This window comes from Sinocyclocheilus anshuiensis, unplaced genomic scaffold, assembly GCF_001515605.1.
Source record: "Sinocyclocheilus anshuiensis isolate Anshui unplaced genomic scaffold, SAMN03320099.WGS_v1.1 scaffold1546, whole genome shotgun sequence".
In the NCBI taxonomy this organism is placed as follows: Eukaryota; Metazoa; Chordata; class Actinopteri; order Cypriniformes; family Cyprinidae; genus Sinocyclocheilus; species Sinocyclocheilus anshuiensis.
The window spans coordinates 6,786-27,911 of NW_015547737.1; the positions used below are offsets into that span (position 1 = coordinate 6,786).

At 37.7% G+C, this 21,126-nt stretch overlaps 4 protein-coding genes across 5 annotated transcripts in view; 3 read left to right on the plus strand and 1 right to left on the minus strand.

The window, feature by feature from the left end:
- The first annotated feature begins 313 nt into the window (after window positions 1-313).
- On the plus strand, window positions 314-2,235 carry LOC107704403 (natural killer cell receptor 2B4-like). Its single transcript, XM_016507323.1, has 4 exons — window positions 314-495; window positions 1,271-1,404; window positions 1,592-1,894; window positions 1,985-2,235. Exons 1-4 carry the CDS (start codon window positions 314-316, stop codon window positions 2,116-2,118), a joined length of 753 nt encoding a protein of 250 aa, XP_016362809.1. The 3' UTR covers window positions 2,119-2,235.
- Window positions 2,236-6,684: 4,449 nt separating this feature from the next.
- Window positions 6,685-9,200, minus strand: LOC107704404 (SLAM family member 9-like). The gene is made up of 4 exons (XM_016507324.1): window positions 9,185-9,200; window positions 8,418-8,732; window positions 7,968-8,291; window positions 6,685-6,898 (listed from the first exon to the last, which is right to left on the minus strand). Exons 1-4 carry the CDS (start codon window positions 9,198-9,200, stop codon window positions 6,750-6,752), a joined length of 804 nt encoding a protein of 267 aa, XP_016362810.1. The 3' UTR covers window positions 6,685-6,749.
- On the plus strand, window positions 8,205-11,069 carry LOC107704411 (protein N-lysine methyltransferase METTL21A-like). 2 transcript variants are annotated; one of them, XM_016507331.1, is made up of 5 exons: window positions 8,205-8,283; window positions 9,829-9,915; window positions 9,992-10,156; window positions 10,305-10,416; window positions 10,492-11,069. In XM_016507331.1, the coding sequence occupies exons 2-5, from the start codon at window positions 9,907-9,909 to the stop codon at window positions 10,887-10,889; spliced, it is 684 nt and encodes a 227-aa protein (XP_016362817.1). In that variant the 5' UTR covers window positions 8,205-8,283; window positions 9,829-9,906; the 3' UTR covers window positions 10,890-11,069. The 2 variants fall into 2 exon arrangements, with proteins under 2 accessions (XP_016362817.1, XP_016362818.1); XM_016507332.1 differs by lacking the exon at window positions 8,205-8,283 and adding an exon at window positions 9,171-9,219.
- Window positions 11,070-17,663: 6,594 nt separating this feature from the next.
- LOC107704406 (dipeptidyl peptidase 4-like) overlaps window positions 17,664-21,126 on the plus strand; it is a 13,825-nt gene continuing 10,362 nt past the window's right edge. Inside the window, exons 1-8 of the mRNA XM_016507325.1 lie at window positions 17,664-17,667; window positions 17,835-17,919; window positions 18,394-18,486; window positions 18,794-18,888; window positions 19,400-19,474; window positions 19,557-19,609; window positions 19,769-19,838; window positions 21,026-21,122. Of these exons, the coding sequence (XP_016362811.1) occupies window positions 17,665-17,667; window positions 17,835-17,919; window positions 18,394-18,486; window positions 18,794-18,888; window positions 19,400-19,474; window positions 19,557-19,609; window positions 19,769-19,838; window positions 21,026-21,122 (571 nt within the window). The 5' untranslated portion in view covers window position 17,664. The remainder of the gene's footprint in view (window positions 17,668-17,834; window positions 17,920-18,393; window positions 18,487-18,793; window positions 18,889-19,399; window positions 19,475-19,556; window positions 19,610-19,768; window positions 19,839-21,025; window positions 21,123-21,126) is intronic.

A 21,126-nucleotide genomic window follows, 5' to 3' on the forward strand; every position in this document is an offset into this window, starting at 1 on the left:
GCCATTGTCTTTTGTCGTGTATTGAAGTTGTAACCTGCTGTCGGTGAGTCTAGTCTGTTCATGCCTAGTCAGATCAGTTCATGCCTAGTCAGATCTGTTCATGCCTAGTCAAGTCTGTTCATGCCTTGTCAAGTCTGTTCATGCCTCGTCAAGTCAAGTCTGTTCATGCCTCTTATGTTTGGATCACTGTAAATAAAACTGCACTTGGGTTCTCACTACGCTCACCTTCAGTGGATTAATTCGTTACAGAATACACGACCAAGAACAAAATGAAGAGCCTGCTCACATCATCACTCAAGAGATTATTCATAACATGGCCGCCATTCAAGTGCTTCATCGCAAGATGGCTCCCACACAAGAGTCTCGCCACAAAATGGCTGCCTTTCTAGAGTCTCATCACGTCTCAGCTGATCTTCCAGAGTTTCGTCATGACATGGCCGCCATTTCAGAGACTGCACACGTTAAGCCGGAGCCCCCGGCCAAGATGGCCGCCACGCCGGAGCCCCCGGCCAAGATGGCCGCCACGCCGGAGCCCCCGGCCACAGAGGCCGTTCACGAACTCACTGTCTGCCCTGTCACGGCCACAGAGGCACCAGAATGCAACGGCACTGACAACACGAGACTATTGAGGAACAGACGTTTAACCACATGAAGGACAACTGAAGTAGTTCTTTGTACTGACAGACAAGAGTTCCTTCATTTGACTTCCTCCATTCTCTCATACGGTTGGAAAAAATGTTTTGTGTACTTATTTTCTTCTGTTTATGGCATCTGGTTGGTGAGTTATACATGTTTTTATGGCTTCAGGTTGAGTAAAGTCAGATTAACTAAAATTCTGTCATTTACTCACCCACATGTTCCAAACCTGTTCGATTTTGTTCTGTGGAAAACTGTGTGTGTGAAAGAAATGCATGCCAGTGAGTTCCAGTGCTGTATTGGATCCCTTTAGCTTTCACTGTATGTCTTCAAAAGATCTTCCACAGATGAAAAAGTCAAACAGGTGTGGAGCAACAGAGCAAATGATGACAAAACATACATTTTTGGGTGAACTGTTCTTTTAATCTTGCTATTTTGGTTTGCTTGGTTCAGATACAGATGGAATGAAGATGTCAGTGATGGAGGGAGATTCTGTCACTCTACACACTGATGCTACTGATATACCCAGACAAAATATACGTTACATACAGTGGAGGTTTGGACCTGAAAAAGCATTTATAGTCATTCAATTTAATAAGGTGGCACCTGCTATTAATTATTTTAATGCTGCGAGATTCAGAGACCGACTACAGATCGACAGTCAAACTGGATCTCTGACCATCAGGAACATCAGAACAACAGACTCTGGACTTTATCAACTACAGATGATAAAATGCATACCGTTTTATTTCAATGTTACGGTCTATGGTGAGTATTTCAATTGAATGTACATATTTATGAATATGTATGCATTTCTTTCTTGAAAGCTTGTGATAAACTGAATTTCTCAAAAAGCTGAAAATAAGTAATAATAATAATAATAATAATAATAATAATAATAATAATAATCTATTAATAAATATATTCTTATTTTGTCTTGTTTTATATTTTCCAGCTCGTCTGCCCATTCCTGTCATCACCAGAGACTCTTCAAACTGTTCATCCTCATCATCAGGATCATCACAGCAGAACTGTTCATTGCTGTGTTCAGTGGTGAATGTGAGTCATGTGACTCTCTCCTGGTACAAAGGAAACCGTTTATTGTCCAGCATCAGTGTGTCTGATCTCAGCATCAGTCTCTCTCTACCTCTGGAGGTGGAATATCAGGATAACAACACCTACAGCTGTGTGCTCAACAATCCCATCAGCAACCAGACCAAACATCTGGACATCAGTGGACTCTGTCAGACATGTGCAGGTACATCGATGTGGATATTAATATTATTTTAAAAATAATAAATGTTTGTCAAATGCAGGTTCTCAATAAAATGCATTTTTCTACCTTCAGATCGAGTCCACTGCTGTGGTTTCACTGAAGCTGTGATTCGATTGGTCATCTCTGCTGTGGTGGGCGTGGCTACTGTTGCCATAGTGGTTTATGACATCAGATCTAGAAGAGCTATGACATCAGTCCCTGAATAATGGTTATGAATAGGGTGACCAGACGTCCCGTTTTTCCCGGGACAGTCCCGTATTTCAGCTCAATTTTTAGTGTCCCGACCTATTTTGAAAAAAATCCCGTTTTGTCCCGTATTTCAACATTTCTTTACGACTGGGTGATCAGAGCAAGTAGTAGGAGTGTTCTGTCACGAGAGAACAGACTAATCAAAGGTAACTAAGCTTGTCGTAGAACAAAATTACCATCCAATCTCAATTCGTTATCGATTAACTTGTAGTAAGTGAAGGCATGGGCGGAGCCTGTGTAAGGCTGCCTTCCCCTGGCCACAGGGACTTGGGGCAAAAATGCCCCTGCACAAATAAATTAAATCTATTACGTCTGTTTCTATCAAAGTGAATAGGAATAGACAGTGTCGGTTGCGGCATTAAATTAAGATCTGCTCATGTTGCGCCGTATTTAATTTTAGGCGTTTTTACAGTGTTGCGCATTTTAACCAATCACTCACAATTCTGTTGAGCTTAGAAATGCAATGGCCAATCAGAGGCGTTCAGAGGAGTCATCGTTGAAACTCATCAGTTTTGTTGAGTGCGCGCCTTCGCTGACTGAATTCTGGACTCTTGTGAATTCTCTCATCATAAACAACATGGCGCAGATGTACATACAATGTAAGTAAGAGATTCATTTCACAGTGTATACAGCTTCCTATCAAAGTGAATAGGAATAGACAGTGTCGGTTGCGGCATTAAATTAAGATCTGCTCATGTTGCACCGTATTTAATTTTAGGCGTTTTTACAGTGTTGCGCATTTTAACCAATCACACACAATTCTGTTGAGCTTAGGAATGCAAACATGGCGCAGATGTACATACAATGTAAGTAAGAGATTCATTTCACAGTGTATACAGCTTCAGTGATTATAACCACAGTTTAGTTTTTGTACTTAAACTCGGATAGATCAATGTTAGTGATAATGTCACTTTCTATATATAATTTATTCGCTGTTTGAATAACCGTGGAAAGGAAAGGTTATATTTATCCATTTCTAACGTTTTTATTAAATTGTAATCACATTAAATACAAATGTCCCCCCTCAAAATATGATTTAAAAACCACGCTCTGTATTGTAAATAACAATGTTTTATACTTTAAATAATTGTGTAGGTAGTAAAACAACACAAACGGGGCAAAAATGCATTTTAAGTTTAAAAACATTGTCTCCCCCGCCCTTGCCTCAAGGTGCTCTGGTCCAAATGCCTGCTTTCCTCTTTTACATCACCCACACACAAGTCTGGTGAGAGAGAACAATAATGATGAAACTCCAGTAAGTAAAGCTGTCAAGGCTATTTTATTCACTTAAACATCGGATGAAGTGATTATTTTCTCTTTAATACAGATGATGCCAATGTATTTTTCAATGAGTCGCTATGTTAGCAATAATAAGTTACTTGCTTGATGGAAAGGGTTGCCAGGTTTTCACAACAAAACCCGCCCAATTTCTACCCAAAACTAGCCCAAACTAACTGTGTTTTGAGGGGGTCCCCCGGTAAAAATCGTGTTCCGGGGGCTAAAATACACGTTATTGGGGTCGCTTCAACCCGCAGACATGAAAAAAAACCCGAACTAGCCCAAACTAACTGTGTTTTGAGGGGGTCCCCCGGTAAAAATCGTGTTCCGGGGGCTAAAATACACGTTATTGGGGTCGCTTCAACCCGCAGACATGAAAAACAACCCGTGGCAACAGTGATAAAGTAGCCCAATTCCACGGGGAAACCGCGGACTTGGCACGTCTACACCGGACACGAGTGCTGTCACTGCATGACCACAACAGCTTGACGTTGTCTAACTTGGCACAGTCTTCCCGCTACACTAATGGTAACGTTAGTAAGGCTTTCCTCTGTGCATGCATATCCTTACAAGTACAATTTTAGCTGTATTTGTGTCCCCTTCAAAAATTGCTCTTGAGAAATTTTATATTTATTGTCTCACCCAGCTGTTAGATGAAATTTACGCCCCTGGTTATGGCTTAAGTGAATGTAAACAGGTGGGGGAAATCCGAATGTGTCAGTATATTACGTTCATTCGGTCTTAAAGGTATAGCAGCCTAATTAAATACCTGTCTGTCTCATTAATGTTAATCAAACAACAAAAGATGTTAGGCTAAATAAAGTATACGTTAAACCTACTGTATTAGAAAAACGAGTGTATTTTATTTAGTGTGTGTGTCCGTCCCCCGTCTTCAACCTTGAGAAATCTGGTCACCCTCATGGAAAAACCTGGGAACATAGAATTTAACAATTACTCCACAGGAAATTAATACAACCTTGAAGAAATTTGAATATAGATATTTTCTGCTGGAAGACGTCTCATAAATTAAATATTGATCTTGTGTGGAGTAAAACTTACTTGCAAGTCATGGTGAAGTTTAGTTGGTGAGTGAATTGTGCTTTGAATTGTCCTTTTGAGTCGATTCTTTTCAATGAATCAGTCAAACGGTTCACTGTTTGGTCTGAATCAAAATGATCCTTATCCAATAACCTCAAACGACTGGAAAAGCCAGCAGATTGTTGAAGGGTTTTCTTGAAATCATTTTATATGCTCAAATACTAACAAATTAACTATAGGCTATGTAAAGAAGCAGTATCTAAGTTATAATTAAACTAAAAGAATATGATTCTGGTTCTCAGCACACATACATCACTGAGACGTCTATTTGACATCTGCAAGATGTATTTTTTTTAGAGTTTGCTCATCTGCAATACGTCTCTGAGTTGTTTCCTATCAGATGTCAAATAGACGTTTAGAAGATGTCTTGAAGATGTTTATGATTTAGAATGTATGTAAAACTGACATCTTAAAAATGTCTATCAGATGTTTGTACACAGCAGATGCTTTCCAGATGAAGAGATCTTTAACAGACATCTTGCAGACGTACGTGTGCTATCTCTATGCCTTGCACAGCATCTGTAACATATGACTTAACACAGTGCCAGCTACTGCTTTCTTTTCAAATAACAGGTACAATCAGTTATTACAGTTTTTTAAAACTGCTTACACACCGTTTTTGAAACTATGGCTCCATTTCTCAAAACTCTACACACAAAACCACAAAACACACACACAACATGCAAAACATCACACATATCTTTCAAAAGCAAACTCTTCATTCAAAACTATTTTAACTCTTAAAAATTTTATTTTTGCCTAGTAACTCTACACACAAGCATAAAATAATTAGCCACATGCTAAACTACACACAGACGTGAAAAATGTAAAACACGACTCTTGTGTGTCTTTTGCTTGTTCAGAGTGCAGTGGAGCACATGAGTTTGTCATAGGCAAGGCAAGTTCATTTATATAGCACATTTCATACACAATGGTAATTCAAAGTGCTTTACATAAAAGAAAAGAAAATAACAAAACAATCACAACAATAAAACAAGGAATTCAAAAACTTTGAAAATGATTTAAAAATCACAGAACTCACACATACATGTGTATGCACATATACACTGTATATGCAATATGAATGTACAAGTGATGAATTTTAGCTCTGACTTGAGCTGTATAATGACACTATTGACTTGCTGCTTTACAGCAGAATTTGAATTCGAAACTGTTGTGAAGCTGCTGTGAAATAATCTATATTGTATAAAGTGCTTTAGGAATAAAGTTGACTTTCTGACTTGGCTTGAATGCATATTCAGTGTATATATATATATATATATATATATGTGTGTGTGTGTGTGTGTGTGTGTGTACTGTACATACACACACACATTTTATATATATATATAGATAGATAGATTCCAGCTGCGAAGGCGTGTTATCGGCGATCGGCTTCGGATCAGCTTGAAGACGTAAATTCGTCGCTGAAGGAAAAGAAATCTGAGAATCCTGTGGCAAACGCCCGCTTATATAGCCAGATGCCCCTCCCATTCTGGCGGGCTTTGGCAGGCTTCGTCGCCATAGGCTCGTGCAGCTCCGCTGCCTAGCCATTGGTTCGTTTTTAATACACTGCACGAACCAATGGCCGTGCAGTTTCACTGCGTGAATGAAAAAAGGCTTCAGTTCAGAAGAAAAAAGGCTTTTTCCCATATGCATCTAGCAAGATGCAGTACGAGTGTAGTATCGAAAGGGAACTCAGTTTTTACAATCAGTTTAAAATTTTAATTATTTTGTCATTAATTATTAAAGGAATACTTTGGGTAATGTGACAATGTTGATTACCAACAAAAAAATAAAAAATAATAATTGTCCTTCGTTATCAAAAATGGAAGTTGACTGGTAAGAATTACAACCAATAGATTCTTTATATGTAGTTGTTGTATTAGCATTTGAACATATAAAATTAAACCCTTCAACAATCTACAAACAACCTTCAGTTTCTGATGTTCAGTTCAAACTGACTCCATTCAGTCCTGATTGAATGACAAGCAGATTAAACAAAGAAGAATCTTTAAACTCATGCTTTTGATTTCAAGTGTCTTTGAAGAAGTGAAATATGCAAAGCAATATTCTGTATATGAAAAAAGAAACCACACAAATTTCTGTGCAAAAATTTTATCATTAGCATCTTGCAGGGTTACCGCTCTTTTTGTCCAATGAGTTTCCATGACTTTTGACTAGAACTAAAGAACTATTCATCCAAGGTTCTTTATTCGAGGACTGATTGTGATGTCAGTTTCTTTTCATCTCTTCTGGATCTGATGTCATAAACCATTATGGCAATAGTAGCCACGCCCACCACAGCAGAGATGACCAATCGAATCACAGCTTCGGTGAAATGGCAACAGTGGATGCGGTCTGAGGACAGAAAAATAGATTTTATTGAAAACCTGCACCTACAGTGGGGAAAATATTTATTTGATCCCCTGCTGATTTTGTAAGTTTGCCCACTTACAAAGAAATGAAGGGTCTGTAATTTTTATGGTAGGTTTATTTTAATGTATAGAGACAGAATATCAGCCAAAAAATGGTCTGTAATTTTTATGGTAGGTTTATTTTAACATATAAAGACAGAATATCAACCAAAAAATACAGGAAAAAAAAAACATTATATAAAGGTTAGAAATTGATTTGCATTTCAGTGAGTAAAATAAGTATTTGATCCCCAAGCAAAACATGACTTAGTACTTGGTGCAGAAACCCTTGTTGGCAAGCACAGAGGTAAGTCGTTTTTTTGTAGCTGGTCACCAGGTTTGCACACATCTCAGGAAGGATTTTGATCCACTCCTCTTTACAGATCCTCTCTAAATCCTTGAGGTTTCTTTGCTGTCATTTGGCAACTCGAAATTTCAGCTCCCTCCACAGATTTTCCATGGGATCGAGGTCTGGAGACTGGCTAGGCCACTTCATGACCTTAATGTGCTTCTTCTTGAGCCACTCCTTTGTTGCCTTGGCGGTATGTTTCTAGTCATTGTCATGCTGGAAGACCCATCCATGACCCATCTTCAGTGTTCTGGCTGAGGGAAGGAGGTTCTCGTCCAAGATTTTACAGTCCATTTGCCCCTCAATGCAGTGAAGTCGTCCTGTACCCTTAGCACAGGGTGGCCGCGGGTCCTTAAAAAGTCTTAAAATGTCTTAAATTCAGATTCGATAGGTCTTGAATATTTTCGGTCTCATTACTGCAAAAAAATGTTCCAGTCTGACGAACCCAGTGACCGTTTACAATGACCCAGTGAAAAGTATGTATTTTCCCCCCAACATTTCTTATTTGTATATTCAAAATTGTATTTAAAACCTTAAAATCAGCAGGGGATCAAATAAATATTTTCCCCACTGTACATAATGACAAAAAACAACATCTGAACAGAAATACATTTATTTGTGGTTTGTTTTCCATAAATGTTCGTTAATATCACAACTGTCATACCTGGACATGGTTGACAGAGTTCAGTGCTGTTGAGAGGTTTAGTTTGATTGCTGATGGGATTGTTCAATACACAGCTGTAGGATTCATCCAGACACTCGATCTCCAGATTTAGAGAGAGATTGTTGTTGAGATCAGACACACTGATGCTGGACAATAAACTGTTTCCTTTGTACCAGGAGAGAGTCACATGACCCACATTCACCACTGAACACACCAATGAACAGTTCTGCTGTGATGATCCTGATGATGAAGAACATGCATAGTCTCTGGTGATGACAGGAATGGGAAGACGAACTGGAAAACATGAGAGAATAAGGTGAAATATAGAGGGAAGAATAAATTAATTTAAAGCCCTATCAACAGTATCTGTGGCTAATATCATTTGAACATATTGAAATATATAAGAGAGTTTAAATGACTTGACAGGGTACATAATATTCACTTACTCACCATAGACAGTAACATTGAATAATTCGCTTGAGAATCGACTGTTCATTTGATAAAGTCCAGAGTCTGTGGTTCTGATGTGCCTGATGGTCAGGGATCCAGTTTGATTGTCCATCTGTAGTCTGTCTCTGAATCTCTCATCATAATAATATCTAATATATGTCATCTCATTACGCTGATGGATGCCGATAGCTATGGGAGTATTTTCTGGTCCCAACCTCCTCCATTCTATATGACGCATATAACGTCGTACCTCGATAACATCACTGTGTAGAGTTACCGAATCTCCTTCTGTCACTGACACAATCTTCACTCCATCTGTACAAAATACACCAAGACAACAAGATGAAACAACAATGAACTAAACCTGAAGCCATAAAAACGTTTAACTTACCAACCAGATGCCACAAACAGAAGAAAATTAATGTGTGAAACATTTTTTCAACAGTACAAGATAAAAACACTCCACAGATCTGAAAAGCCACAACAGAAATGTATCATTAACATACTAAAAAAAATAAAAAAAATAAAAATCTGATGCTTTCAGTATCTTAAAACTGTATATACTGAGTCTAATGGATTAACTTTTCTGTCTGTGAGAACTTCTCCTTCAGTCTGCACACTGCTATAAACGGCTGAATGTTTGTTCCTCAAACTCTAACACGTCACATGTTACAGTCTATGAGAATATCAGCACAATTACATTTATCTGCATCTGCATATTACATTTAAATGCTTGGGTCCAGAAGGATCAGTCACATGGTGTTTACATTCTTCATCTGCCATTGAGATGACCTTTCTCCAGGTATTATAGACCTCTTTGGTTGATATATCCTCTACTTTGTTTCACAGAAAAGTCAAATGTGAGGTTCACATTAGCTGAAAAGCAGTCCTTCACCCATAAACTAAGCACTCACACATACTGAGCTCATGCAATTAAATATAGCCTACAAGAATGCAGTATTTATCACACACGTTTTTTTTCCTCTGAAGAGTTGTCACATGACACAAAGACCATATTATTACAGCAACTGTCAAAATTAATACAATGTAGACCAACTTACATTTATTGAACTCAAAATCAAAATTTTAAATAATCTAAATAGTGAGTAATTTCTTCTGAAAATTACAGTCAGACGGACAGAAAATGGCAGATTAGAACCCAAAGTAACAATAACTCAATATAAAATAAAAAGCATGGGGGAAAAAATATTGACTGATGCGAATGTGCGAAAGCGATCTCAATCGGGTCCATGATGCAGAAGGTTAAAAAACAAGCCTGACTGTAGCAACACAGATAATCAGCAGAAATAATTGTGTCAAAGTCACTTCCTTAATTGTGACCACATCCTCACTGGGCTTTTCTTCTCTCTTCCTTTTCTTTTCTTATGTTTTTTTTCCCATGTTTTTTCAGAGAACGAAAATAAGAGTTTGAGCATCTTGGCGTATTCCTTCATGAAACACCACTAGCAGTTACACGCCCAAACATCAGATGGCGCAGGTGAGTCACGACTGACAGCAGTAAAAACGGACGAACGACAGATCGCTGAGTCCTCTATATTTTTTGGTCTTGTCAGGCATTTTACCAGCTCAAGATGGCTTTGGTGCCCTATGATGAGAATTTACTGCCTGCGCTGTCAAAACTTGACCAAACTTCAGCTGAATTTCATCTGGCCAATCACAGGATCAGACTCAGCCAGGACTGGAACCGATTGGGTGTCGCTGCTGTGGTCTGGGACGCAGTAAGTTCAGGTTCATCATCTGCACTTATTGGGTTAAAAACGACTGGGGGGAAAAAGGCTGTAGGTTTGAATCCCGCAGGATTTGCTTACAAGTGTGTACCTTTTCCAGTCATCATAAATTAATAGTCCATCCTTGTTTATTTTCTAGGCAGTAGTGCTCTGCATGTTCCTGGAGATGGGAAAGGTGGATCTGAAAGGAAAAAGGGTTATTGAGCTTGGAGCTGGCACAGGTTTGGTGAGCATTGTAGCTGCTCTGCTTGGTAAGAATGAATACTTTGCCTGAAACATTTTTTTTTTTCTGAATTATTTTAGTCAGTAATACTTCATTCTTGCAGGAGCCAATGTGACAATTACAGACCGAGAGCCTGCATTGGAATTTCTGGCTGCCAATGTGCGTGAAAACATTCCTCCCAGCCAGCAGGGGGTGGTACGGGTATCTGAACTTACCTGGGGTGAGAATCTACATCTGTATCCCACAGGCAGCTTTGATTTGATCCTGGGAGCCGACATTGTTTACCTGGAGGAGACGTTTCCCGCCCTCCTGCAGACTCTTGAACACCTGAGCTCGGAGACCACGGTGGTGTTGTTGTCCTGTCGGATTCGTTACGAGCGAGACGAGCGCTTCCTCATGGAGCTACGCCGAAGGTTCTCTGTGCAAGAGGTCCATTATGACTCTCAAAGGGACATTCATATTTACAGAGCTGTGAAGAACACGAAAAACACCGAACTGTAAAAGCTGGTATTGAGGAAACTCTGGATGGAGCTTCCTGCTTGTAATTCAAAGCATTTTAAGCTTTCTAAAAAGTGTTGAAGCTGATTAAATGACGATATTTAACGGGGCTATGATGTTTATATGTTATGTTTGGCGTCACTGCTTGGGCAGCAGGTGGCGCTGCTATACAGGTCTGGAGTAGTAATCTGGCTTTATGCTAAAAATAGACACCTGTTTTGCCTTCAGCATCTCTTTCTATTCATCTCCACTTTCTTGACTTTTTTTAAACCTCGTACTTGGGTTACGAATAGATTATTATTAATAGTAGTAGTATTATTAGAATAGTATAGTATAGTTTATTAGTATTATAGTATTAGCCATTTTCCTCACTCTGAATGTATACAGTTCTTGAAGGGTGGGCAGGGGAGCACCAATAATCCTTTCAGCAGTCCGAACCGTCCTCTAGTCTTCTAATATCTGATTTTGTAGCTGAGCCAAACCAGACAGTTATTGAAGTGCACAGGACTCAATCACGCCTGAGTAGAACTGTGTGAGCAGCTCCTGTGGCAGGTTGAACTTCCTCAGCTGGCGAAGGTTTGGCCTTTTTCACAATAGAGTCAATGTGATTGTCCCACTTCAGGTCCTGAGAGATGGTGGTGCCCAGGAACCTGAATGTGTCCACTGCAGCCACAGTGCTGTTCATGATGGTGAGCGGGGAGAGTGCTGGTGGGTTTCTCCTGAAGTCCACTATCATCTCCACTGTTTTGAGCGTGTTGAGCTCCAGGTTGCTAAGACTGCACCAGACAGCCAGCTGCTCAACCTCTCTTCTATATGCAGACTCATCATCATCATCCTGGATGAGGCCGATGACTGTAGTGTCATCTGCAAACTTCAGGAGCTTGACAGAGGGGTCAGTAGAGGTGCAGTCGTTGGTGTACAGGGAGAAGAGCAGTGGGGAGAGAACACACCCCTGAGGAGCGCCAGTGCTGACGGTGCAGCTGTTTGATGTGAATTTACCAATTCTCACTAGCTGTTGCCTATCTGTCAGAAACCTGGTGATTCACTGACAGATAGAGCTAGGAACAGAGAGCTGGGTTAGTTTGGTCTGGAGGAGTGCTGGGATGATTGTATTAAAGGCCGAACTGAAGTCCACAAACAGGATCCTCACAGAAGTCCCTGGTTTGTCCAGATCCTGCAGGATATAGTGCAGTCCCATGTTCACCGCATCATCCACGGACCTGTTATAATAAAATAATTGTTAATATTAGTAATAATTATAATGATAGTAATCATTATTATTAGTAAAAAAAACAAGTTATTATTGTTGTTGTTGCTGTTGCTGTCTATATACAATCCAAAATAAAGCTATTATTATGAGTCATATAATTAGAAATTAATATTATTATTATTTAAATATCAATAATAAATATCAACAATAAGAAGAATTATTAACTATTGTTGCTTTCTATATACAATCCCAAATATACCGATTATAATTATTATTATTATTATTATTCATATTATTTATTTAAATATAAGGAAACAATAACTTATTATTATTTAAATAAAAACAATAATAATTATGTTGTTGTTTTTTTCAATTGTATATAGAAAATGTCATGATGATAATGATAACGGTTTTCTACATAAATTAATTAATTACATTTCATCTGTTGCTTAAAAAACATGCAAACAATGTATGTTTTCTTTTTGTGTATTTTTATGTAGGTCTTTATTGAACACACACTAGCAGTTCACATACTTTTTCCTGCAATCTGCAATGTTTGTGAACAAGTGAACTCTCCACAGTAATTTGTTTTGACGTTTTAGGATGTAGAAGGCCAAACCCGGATTTATGTAAGCTACGCTTTTGATGCATTAAACCCCAGATACTTATCATCAAAATGGCCCTTATCTTGGATAAACATGTCTCCAGTTTTATAACTGATAACCCACATCCTCTCAAACCAATCAAAAACTCCAGCAAAGACTCTTCCAGTGTTTAGGCTCTGAGATATTTCAAATCAATCAATAATTTGAGAATTTTTAATTTAAGAATTGCAGGTGTCTTTTTATGTTTCTGACGTATTGCTGTGCACTTGGAAACTTGTAAGTGCTATGATCCATTATTGTGTCACAGAATAATTATGTGTTTTTCTTGATAAACAAGTCATTACTGGACCAAAAGCGGCATGACATCGTCCCTGATGCCACTAGAATGTCGTTAAAGCACATCACCTGTTAAAAGCAACTAAAAAAAAAAGGATGTTTTAAATGTGCTGCGGCCCATGCTGCATTAGGCCATATCGAATTTAAGTGAGTGTGTGTACTTGTTTGCAGAGGAAGTCCGCTTTGTGGCAGATGAGACCGATAGTTCCACCTGAGCGCAGTCAATAAAGAATACACTATGATATTTGTTGAGCTTTTAACAGGCTTTTAAACCCTTGTTGTCTGCTGTTAAATGATTTCTGAAGATCCGCCGATATGGAAAAAAACATTCTTTGAAGTTTCCTTCAGCCTTTCTGAGTCGCAAATTTGAAATATTTTGTAAAATGTCATAATTCACTTTTGCTCAAAGCACTGCTGCAGATTAATTGCGTCACCAATTTTTAAGATCTACTTCCAAGGTTGGTTGTAAACAGACTAAAAACAGCGCACATGGCCTTTTACTGTTTCCGGCTGTTTTCTGTGACATCACATCTTTTCAGCCCCTTTATTGCAGGAGCCGTTCAGTGACATCAGTAGACTTTGATCTGATTGGTCAAAAGCTAAAGTCATCCTGGAATTGTGACTTGCTTATCGCAAAATTAGCACCATAATTACAGTAAACGCCTGTGTTGAATGCGTGGATGTGACCTTTCACTCCTATATGATAAAAATCTTTCATGAAATATCTAATCTGTCGTATTTTACAGCCTTTGACATTGGAAAAAGCCCTTAGTTATCGTATGTTATCTTCTATGTTATATTAGCTTGAGTCCTTTTGTTAGAAAAAATGTGATATGGTCGGTTACAGCCAGTTTGATTTCAACCCTTGATAAACTATAATAAATAATAGTAATAGAAATAAATAAATACATATATTTTAAAAGTTATTTTTTAATTATTATTATTAATTCACAATTTTAGGTCATTTAGATTTAGTAATTTGATTGACGATAAAATGCAGCAGGTTTTTCAACCCAATAACATAATAAAACGTCACTACTTTATACAAGTTCAAAAATTCACATGCTGTGATTTGTACGAAAACATACGATTTTTAGAAGAAAAAAAAAATCGAGCTTCACCCAGGGGTGGACTTAGTGATTTGGGGGCCCTAAGCAAATTCTAGGTATGGGGCCCCAACACAATAACTATGTGCTCTTTTATGACTAACCCTTATTTTGCTCGCTCGCTCTCGTAGTTTATTTATCCCTTCACAACCTGTAATTAGTCAACCTGATGCTGTTCTAAAGCCATATTAGGCTACCTTTTTTTTGGATCACAAAAGAAGATAAAAAAAATGCTTGCACTTGTCCATTTAATAAATTGTAAACTTTTTCAATATTTTTACAAAGATGAAATCCCATGCAACTCATTCCATAGTCCAAGTGTTCTGAAGGCATACGGTAGGGTTTGCCGAGAAACAAATCGAAAATGTAATCTATTAAGCAACAATCTCCAGTCATTGCATTCGTGCATTTATACGAGTGCATTTATATGTGCATTTATAGGCTACGAGTGCGCGGCAGTTCGTGCCGCCCTGTTGAAAAAAACAGCATATGCTGGTTAGGTATGTTTTGAAGCTGGGATGCTGGTTTAAGCTGGTCCTTTGCTGGTTTATGCTGGTCCTTAGCTGGTCATGTGTTGGTCCTAAACTGGTCCGACCAGCTTAAGACCAGCACATGACCAGCATAAACCAGCAAAGGACCAGCTTAAACCAGCAAAGGACCAGCTCAAACCAGCATCCCAGCTTCAAAACATATGTTGTTTTTATCAACAGGGCGGTGCGCCAATGAAAAGCACACAAGAGAGTCGTTTTGAAACATCAAGACAAATAAAATTATGACTTGAAAAACAATCCTTTCTTTACTGAGGTGAATATCTCTGTTCTGAGACAGTCAGTAATATTCAGCCTAGAATGCGCGCAAAGAGCGCTCCCTCATATAATCACTAAAAGCTGTCACTCACTTCAGTTCATTGCGATCTCACGACGTTCCGTTAATAAGCACTCTACACTGCACAACGAATCTTTTATTTACATCGTATCTACACTTTGTTATAATGAGAGGATTCCCGAGCTTGCAGAACTCAGCAAACTCTACATTTTGAGTGGTCAGTGGATTCTAACTTAAACACTTCTGGTCATTGCGTTCAAGAAATTAACAGATATGTCTGTGATTGGCTATTGTTCAACGCTGCAAATATGTTTCTGCAATATCAGGTGGGGCCCCCTGATTCCCCGGGGCCCTAAGCGGCCGCTCACCTCGCTTACTGGTTAAGTCCACCCCTGGCTCAGTGGGGGTAAGCAGATTGCACAAAAACGTATAAGATTGTATGAATTTATACGAATTAGCGACCAGTTTCCCAAAACGTAAAATAGTTACGAATTGCCATGAGATAGTGTTGGGTTTTTTTACGACTTGATTAAGAACAACAAAAATTCAGTCGATGTGAATCATTTTAGTAGAGTCATTTAAAGAATTGGTTCAAAAGGACTATTAGTGTCATTGGCACAATGTTGATATGCATTAAACGTTTTGTCAAAATGGCCAAATATCGGCCTATAAATCATCTTTAATTAGTTTTCCTGTGACTGTTTTTGCCTTGAGTGCACTTTAAGTCTCTCTGAATTAAAAAAATGACAATGTTAATATACAGTTTTATATTTCCAAGGAGCTCTTTCGATACTAAAAACTGCCTGGAAAATATTGACATCGAATTTCCCTGCAGCTCCCTCCAGCTAGTTATCCAACAGTTGTTCTTTCCTCTGTGGCTTTAAATGCAGTGGCAACACCGTAAACAATCATTGACTCTCGAGAAACCACAACTACACAGTGCACGACTGCAATCCACGGTTATAAAATAGCATTGAACACCACACCCAAAGGAAGCATATGCTTAGACACCAAAATAAATAAATAAATACACTCACTCACACTCTTTCAAAGAACACAGACACGACTGAAGAATGGAAAATCAATGCAATGCATAATGCTTTATGCCAAAAAGAGGTGTTCACCCTATTCCTGAATCATAATATTTGGAAATAAATGTCTAATGTGGGAGGACGTCCACTCTGACTTAAATTGTTTATACAAAGTAGAAACATATGCAATCTAATTTTCAAAATGGCTTACATGAGGTTTAGAATAGCTTTTTAAGACTTAATTCATTAAATTATGTTAACATTTATTTATTTATTTACATTTTTTTATGTAGTATTTGTGTTGTTAAATCCTTACAAACTTAAATCGGGGAATTTGTTTTCATATAGAGCGTGTGGACGCCAGTATGCTAAGGTCAAACACATGCTTCATCTCCTTTAAAACAACTTGAGGAAGTGCGCCTATGTCAGCTCACATTATTTATTATTTGCTTTATCAATGACCATCATAAATTTTATGGTCTGAGAGACAATATGCGGCCTGCTGTAAAGCTGTGAGAAAACAGGCCCTTACAATATGTGCGAGGGAATGCTGGCTTTCCATATGCTTACATACGATTCATATGGAGAAAATAGCACTGTTTCTTAGTTTAGAAAAATGTAATGCCATTCTGGCATGAATTCCATTCTGGATAATATGTGATGAAATACTGTGTCAAATGTTTGCTTTTTGCCTTTAATTCATCATATAGGCTAGGCCTAAATCATACTGCTAACACTTCATATTTTCATTAAAACACTTTTGTTTTTATATATAACTATTAACTATTATAAATTAAAATGTAGGTTAAGTTTTAAAACTTTGATTCATAAATTAGTTTAAACCGTTTTCTGTCATTAGTAGATCAAATTGTTGGGAAGTCCGATTCAAATCCGTTCGTTCGATGCTTCAATGAATCGAATCGGAAGATTCATGAGCCAGTCGATCAGTGCTGAAAAGTGTCCACGTTTCGTTTTTGTTGTAAAATGGCTGTTTATCACTTTTGTAGAACATGTTGGACCAGTACCTGAACAACAAAGACTAGTATTTCAAATATTAATACGACTGACAGTCATTAATAAAAGCATGAATGATTCCCAGCAATTTTACCAATGCACGAGTTTTGTATTTATTTGCGCTTTGCAAATAATTTCGACCGAGTCATTATTACCAAATCGAATCAGTTCAAAAGTACGGTCCGAGAATTGGATATCACTGTATGTAATGCATACACGCTTCCCACGAGTCATCCTCACGGCTCATGTAATAAGGCAAATATAGAGCGTTTGATAATGCAAATGTAAAATTATTTATTTTGCGTGAATATTTGAGGGCACTGACTCTTTTCCCTCATAACATGCCATCGTGACAAACTCGAGGAAAGTTTTTTTTTTGTGTGTGTGCAGAAAACGCTACACTCAGCTTCATTATAGTTTTGGCATGCGTTACAGAAAAAATACTGTATCACTGACTAAGACACCGCGTTTTAAAGGAATGCGAACTTTAATCTGTCACCATTTTATTGTTTCCTTTACAAGCAAAGTTGAGGTAATATTTAACACTCCTGCTCTATTCGACTCTCGGGAGCGTCAGCGCGCAACAGAGAAACCGAATTGCGCTGGTAAATAACGGAATTCTGAACCAAGACTATCGCATTTCACTCTAAGATGGTCAGTAAGTGCTAAATAGTGCAAATATCGAGTACACAGTTTGTAAAAGTACGTTTTTAACTTTAGAAAGTTGTGCGTAAAAGCGCATTTGGAGAGTGTCACAAGGTGCTGCGTTCTTTGCGTATATGATTGATTTAAAAGTGAGTGTTATTCTTCACATTTTTTAGGGAATTGGAAAATGGGTTCTGGCAGCATTTGGGATCGTAGTGATCGTTGTGTTAATAGCTGTTCCAACAGCCATTTTTCTCAACGGTAGGTGATTGTATATGGATAAATCCATGCGCATGTGTTTGGATACGTTTATTAATATGCCTCATGAAATCAATAGCTATTTGTGATTGATAGCTCTATGGGTTCATGTTAAACTTATAAATGTCAAATTGTTAGTCAGAGATGTTTTATGGGTGTGTAAGTCTCACTGAAGTAATGCTGTAGTTAGGCTGTCACAGGTGATTGGCTGCAGGAGTGCTTACATCAGTGTTTCAGATGCTGAACGGAACGCTCTGCAGCTCTTATCTGAGCTCTTATCTTCCCCTCAATCTGAACTTTGTTACAGGATAATGATTTTGCTTATATAATTGACATTTTTTCATAAAACACATTGACAACGGTTGTGCTACAGTAAATCATATCTATCTATCTATCTATCTATCTATCTATCTATCTATCTATGTATCTATCTATCTATCTATCTATGATCTGTCTGTCTGTCTGCATCTCTCTCAGAGGATAAAACTGAATCCCAGAGGACTTTTACTCTAGAAGATTACTTCAATGGAACTGCAAGAACCAAGTCATACAACATGCGATGGGTCTCAGGTACTATGAAATAAATAACCCCTAAAAATAAATATATAAACCCAAATATAAAGTATACGGTGACTGTACCGTGGTACACTGATGGTATCAAATAGCAACACTATGGTACTTTGAAATATACCATGTACCATGTTTTTTATATGGTTCTACCGTATGGTATTTTTTTGTGTTTTTAAGTGCATATTCATGTTCTGTGGTATTTACATACCATGTCAAAAAATATGGTAATACCATGATACTGTTTGCAAGTAAACTTCTGTAAGTGGATATTGACATGTTTTGCAATTAAATCACTATTTTCATGCAGATGATGAATATCTTCACAAGACAGGAGAAGGTTCATTGCACCTGATCAGTGCAACCACAGGAAATGGAAGTGAATTTGTGAACCAACAGATATTTGTAAGAGCATTTGCCACATTTAACCTTTTCTGAATAGTAAATGGTGTTTTGAAATGTGGTTTGAATGTCACATACTGGACGTGTGTGAACCATGACACTTGTCTAAGTGATATCTATGATTTTTGTCAGATGGGCGATTAAACAAGTGAAAAATCCCATAAATTTACATTTAAAGACGTGGGGTTGGGTCTTTTTATAGTTGGCGCAGTAAGCAGCCACTTAGCAACTACCTAGAATACCCTAGCAACCACATAGCAATGTACTAAAAACCAGTTTTGCACAAGAAAGCACCACTCATGTTTCTTCAGAAATTCTGAAATGGTTTATTCGAATCAACCCATGTGCAACACAAATGAGTTTTTATACATATAAATACTGTCTTAATTTGGTAGCGTTTCTCTAGATCTGTTTGAAAGTCTGATAAAAGCATCTGTTAAATGGCTTAAATGTAAATGCCCGTTTGTATTGATTCCTTGAACTTACAACGGTTGTCTTTCTTTGATGTTATCAGTCCCGTGTGGCAGCTTTTGATTACATGGTGTCAGCGGATCGAAAATATGTCTGTTTCCTGAGCAACTACACTAAGGTAATCAATGAAACGCTTTGATGGGTAATTAATCATTTATCGTCTTGGTATCCAGATGTTTAATGTTGGCTTTCTTCACCAGCTATGGAGACACTCCTACACTGCATCGTATTCCATCTACGACCTGGAAAAAGGGTTTGTTTACTAGTGTTTTTACTTAAACAATCATTCTATAAAGCTAGCTAGCTGTTTATGCTAACAAACTGCATGCTATGGATCTCTGTGCTGTGTCATAACTGTGATTAATGATCACTTTGTATTTATTTAAGATGACTGACTTGCTCTTTATTTCAGGGATTTTATAAATACGGATATCCCACATGAAGTCCAATACTTAGCATGGTCACCAACTGGCCACAAACTGGTGAGTATCATATCAGTTTGCTACTTCATGCATAAGTTGTAATGTCATGTATATGTCATAAAACCTTATCAGTATTGTCGTCATTGAACTAGTTTTTGCCATGTCATCATTATTTTTTATGTCTATGAGGAACTTAGTTTGCTACATGTGCGAATATGTGCATTTAAACAGTTTTGAGGGTAGCTAACTAAAAGTAGCAGCGTTAACAACATTTTTGACAATAGTTAAAATGGTATAGCTTTTCCAGTAACAGATCATTTTTCCAACAAATAGCATTGTAGCGTGACAAAATCGTTTCAGTAGCTTGACAGTAGCTGTTTTTCGAAAACAATGTAGCTTTTTTAGCTTATAAGCTAATTTCTCCAACAGGTAGCTCTGTAGCATGACAGATGTTTGCGCACACAGCTTCCTTTTTGTAGCAAAAAATGTAATTAAATATCGGGATTTATCAATATATTAGGGGGTTTTCTAGTTTAATTGGTTATTTATTATGGTGTTATGGTTAACTAACTAAAAGAAAGTGTAGCTTCTCCGGTAAAAAAAACACATTTTTACAAATAGCACTGTATCATGACAAAATTGTTTTGTCACATGGCTTTTCGATTTGGAACTAACTAAAAAAGCAATGCTATGAACTTGACTACAGTTTTCAGTAGCGTGACAATAGCTAAGCTATTTTGAAAAACAGTGTAGCTTTTCCAACAACAAGCTAATTTTTCCAATAAGTAGCACTATAGCATGACAGAGATATTTGCGCACACAGCTTCTTTTTGTTAAATGAGTTTAATGAATGAATTAATTAAATACTGTGCTTTATAAACATGGTGTTTGCTAGTGTTATTAGCTATATGTTCTAAAAGATATATTAAATGTTGAGGGCTGTTTCCAGTAGCAAGCTAATTTTTCCAGCACGTAGTGTTGTAGCATGACAAAATGCTGGCTAGAATATGAGTTCATAATCCATAATATTGCTTTCTCCAGTGAAAAAGTCCATCCTCTGTTGTCCACTCACATCAAAATCCACTGACTTATTTGTTAAGAACTGTTTTGGACTGTTTTCACTTGTAAACGGTACTTGATCAGGACAAGCTAGCTTATACAAAATTGCTTGTTTTCCAAAACTCCAAAACCTTTGCACACATATTCCTACCCAACAAAAATGTGATATTCTTTTCAAATCCATGCAGGCTTTTGTTTGGAAAAACAATGTCTATGTGAAGGAGACTCCCACCTCTGCATTCAAGCAGGTCACTACTGATGGAGCCCACAACCTGATCCTCAATGGCAT